Here is a 4,084-nt window from a genome sequence, read left to right on the forward strand (position 1 = left end):
GATAGTAGAAATAGCTCTGACTGAAAAGAAAGGTCTTGCTTAGTCTTATCACAACAGCCTATGCTTTATCAATGCTAATAATTACTTGTCTTTACTTCAAAAATGTTCCAGGCAAAGTTTTGTATTTACTTCCTTTTTTTGTACTATTGGACAGTAAAAATCTTGTACAATCTCAAAATAACCCGGGACTTTGTCAAAACTTTGTTATATTTTTGTTATAAATATTAAAAAACTTAAAAATTTTCATTGAGGAGTAATTTTTATACACAAAGGAATGGTAAAATGGCGGAGTGCAAGTACCCCACAATCAAACGGTAAATGTTCCGCACAAAGTTTCTCCAATCCGGATGATACTCACTAGAAACACAGGTATAATGATTGAGAATAGCTACAAAACCAGGGACCTGGATATTTCTGTTCCTAGAGAGAAATGAAGGCTCCTACATTTTAAAGCCCATTGAGTGCCCTGTATAAAATGAATAATAGTATACGGAAAATAACCCGGAATATTGTACTACGTGACCCCTCATTTCTGGACCTGTTTATTTATGTCTGTGGTGAGTTCGGTGATGAATAGATGACTATCTCACCATAAATGACTTGCAAATGCTGCTGTACCTCTCCTAAAAAATCTGTGGCTGCTCATAACAATCATGAAAACATTTAACTAGATTCTTAACTTTTAATTGGGGCGAGCCTGAGCTCGCCCCACTAAGATGAGTACGGGTCTGTATGTATGCACGGGCACAATACGGTGGTCTAACTATTATTAAAGTTAAATAGCCTAATCTTCATTGAAAACGGGTGTGGTCACAATGAATAAAATGGCAGCTATCAGCAAGTCTGAGTTTATTTGCAGCAAACTGTCGCCAAGGTAAGACTAAACTGCTGTCCAAAAACATCTCTAGCAATAAGGAAGGTTGGAAAAGCAGATATACAGTTTTTTCCTGGGTATAAAGGACTCTGATAAGTTGAATGCAAGTGAGAATGTACTGTATAGCCTAGCTGCATGGTGAGATCTATTCTAGGTGATGTTTCTTCTCTAGCAGCAAGCCTAGGTTAACAAAGCAGATACACAATCTTCAAATATGATTTTTGCAGTGATTGCTTCTAAGCATCTTTAATGCTATCAGTAAAATAAGTTTAATTCCTGCAGACTGAGATTCTTGAGTGTTGAAGTGACTATAGATCTACTGTATTAGCCTTATTGACATGTACAGTTGCTTTGCTTGCTCATGTATCATACAGCACATAGATAATCTATGCCTTGCTTAGGCTCGCCCCCTTAATGCATTGCATTCTCCCTAGTAATTATGATGCCTGTGGTGTGCTATAATGGAGGTAATGATAATCATAGTTCATAAACACAATATAGATGGACACTAAAATAACAATGAGCAGCTGCTTGACATGTGACCACCAAGACTGGCTTTTATAATAACAGTGCAGCAAAGTCAGTCTACTACAGCAAGTCTGGCAAGGCAGAGAGCAACAGAGGCAGAAAGTCAGTGATGGCCAGTCCGTCATCAGGACTTAATTCTGCATCAAGGACCCAATTAGGTAAGAAAGAAACCATTGTATTATCATCATTGTTATTAACTATAAAAGGTCAGAAACATCTTGATATTGTGCTCAATGCATGTAAAGGATGCTGTGCTCATTGGGAAAAACTAGGACTGAGATTAGGCCTCCATAATGACACAATAGAACAGATAAAAAGAGATGAAAATGAATGCACTGAGCGAATGAGAGTAATGCTGACAGGGTGGCTGAAAGGGAATTATGAAGTGTCAGAAAGATATCCAGAACCATCCCAACATTCACTGTGTATTGCAGTAGCTGGGATTAACAGAAGCCTGGCAGAAACTATAAGCAATGATCCATTATTCAGTGACATCAATAATACACAAGGTAAAAGAAGAGTAGTGTCTTTGTAACACAACATTAGAGTAGTATTTACTACATAAAAACCTTATATACATTAATGCACTATAATAATGAACAATTATGTGCTACATCTACATATAGACCACCCGCACATTAGGTAACACTTCTTTGAAGTCGGCAAAACATTGCGGTACATGTGGCCAGGCACACCCACTGGTTGGCAAGAAGCAAAATGGTTGTGAGCTATGGTGTCGTTGGGTGTCAAAAAAGGCATGGAAAAAACAAGAAACTGTTTGGCTTCTGAAGAATCCCAATTTTGCCAAAAAGAAGCTAAAAAAGTTGTGGATAAACACTATAAAGAGAAGAAACAGGAAACTAACCAAACATACACAACTATGTGGAGATCATGTAATTCTAATGTAATTATCTAGGAAGGTCGGTTGATAATCATAGGCAGATCTAGACCCAGGTAGATCAGACTAGATTCTACTTGAGACCACACCCAGTGGTGTGGTTTGGTTATAATAAGGGCTGGATTGCATGATAACACTGTTATATTCTTATCACAATACATCTGAACAATCACAAAAGACAGTAATAACAATATACATAGTTCCTGCAGCAGGTCAGGAAGTCTTAAGTGGTCAATAATTAACTACTTGACAACACCCCTTCATAAATATTAATGAGCCTGGGTGGTCTTGAAATCCTAGATCCGCCTACATTGATAACTAGAGCTGAAACAGATATCCTAATTATCCAGATTTTATTATTCAAGTATCCGGATAGTAATTATTGACAAATAGGATAATTAAACTTAATAACTAGACTTTATAATTAATTAATGCATTTCCCTCAGTTAATGACGCGCAATAAAAGAGTAAGTTCTTGAAGCTATCAGCCTTTTCAGCCATTTATTCATCTTCTTTGAGCTTTCCAACTACCAGAAATGTACACTTAGCTTTTCTGATGTCTGCAGTCAATAACTAATTAACTATTATTAATTAACTATCAGGAAGAAATTTAAACAGGATATCCAGATAATGAAATGCTACATCCGTTTCAGGTCTATTGATAACCTTATGCTGATATAGAATATGTCCGTACTGTTTTTTGCCTATAAAGCAAAGAGTAATAAGAGACGAACAGTGTCAGCCAAAGAAACAAGCTGCCTTATAGTTAAAGAAACTTAGATCAAACTTTCTTCGTCCTCTTTTAAAGAAACAGCATAAATTGTCCTAACATGTCCACTTTTGTAGTAGTTAGTTGTAGGCCTCTAGTTCTTTCCAGGACATGACCTGCTCTAGTGTGAATAGCCCAGGCCCAATAACAAAGTAGGTGAAAACTATATGGCCAAACTCTAGATTTGGCCAGTTCCTGATCTCTGATGTGAAATGGATGCTGTTTTTTTCAGGCAAGAGTCATTCATCATTGATTATCTAAAAAACAGATTTCAGCTTTGACAACATAGCTGCTTTCTGGCATCCTCAAACAAAGACATAAAATGCTCACTCCTCATACAGTCATTTTGCTTTTTGCCAGCCAGTGGGTGTGCTTGCCCATGTGTACCCCAATATTTTGCTGACTTCAAAGAAATATTACTTAATGTGTGGGTGGTCTATTGCATGCAATTAGTCAATATACATGCAGTGATGACAGCTGCATGAGTGCATGACACATATTAGCAAAATTAAATTGATGATTATTGAATTTTGTATTACCAGTGACTGTAGTTCTAAATTTCAAAATAAATGCCCCCTATATATTTCCTACTCTGCAGAATGCCAAAATAGAGATATATTTGTAAAACATTGTACGGTATGTGACATGAGAAAACTGCAACTCTTTCTATACCCTAAAACAAATGTTTTGTAGATTTTAATTTTAAAATACAAGTGAACACAAAATTATATTTTCTTTAGAATAACAGATTAATTATGATATGTGATACTATAGGATCCAATAACAGCAGACCTCCATACACAAAACAAGAATTGATGCAGCTCTGTACTTGCACTAAATGTGACGAGGAGACAATAATCACCACGGGCTGCTCTGACAGAAAAGACTTCCATGCTCTTGATACCAAACGACTTTCACAAGAACAGTGGGAAGTATATTTAGGTTATGCCACAGAAAAAATACAAGAAATGAAAGACGAATGGAGTGAAACTTATGATAAAATTAGTCAATCAAT

General features: G+C 36.4%; 1 protein-coding gene across 1 annotated transcript in view; it reads left to right on the top strand.

Moving 5' to 3' along the window:
• The first annotated feature begins 851 nt into the window (after window positions 1-851).
• Window positions 852-4,084, top strand: part of LOC109585662 (uncharacterized) — a 3,556-nt gene continuing 323 nt past the window's right edge. Inside the window, exons 1-3 of the mRNA XM_020001794.1 lie at window positions 852-1,560; window positions 1,609-1,911; window positions 3,844-4,074. Of these exons, the coding sequence (XP_019857353.1) occupies window positions 1,512-1,560; window positions 1,609-1,911; window positions 3,844-4,074 (583 nt within the window). The 5' untranslated portion in view covers window positions 852-1,511. The remainder of the gene's footprint in view (window positions 1,561-1,608; window positions 1,912-3,843; window positions 4,075-4,084) is intronic.

Source organism: Amphimedon queenslandica, unplaced genomic scaffold (genome assembly GCF_000090795.2).
Source record: "Amphimedon queenslandica unplaced genomic scaffold, v1.1 AMPQUscaffold_13027, whole genome shotgun sequence".
In the NCBI taxonomy this organism is placed as follows: Eukaryota; Metazoa; Porifera; class Demospongiae; order Haplosclerida; family Niphatidae; genus Amphimedon; species Amphimedon queenslandica.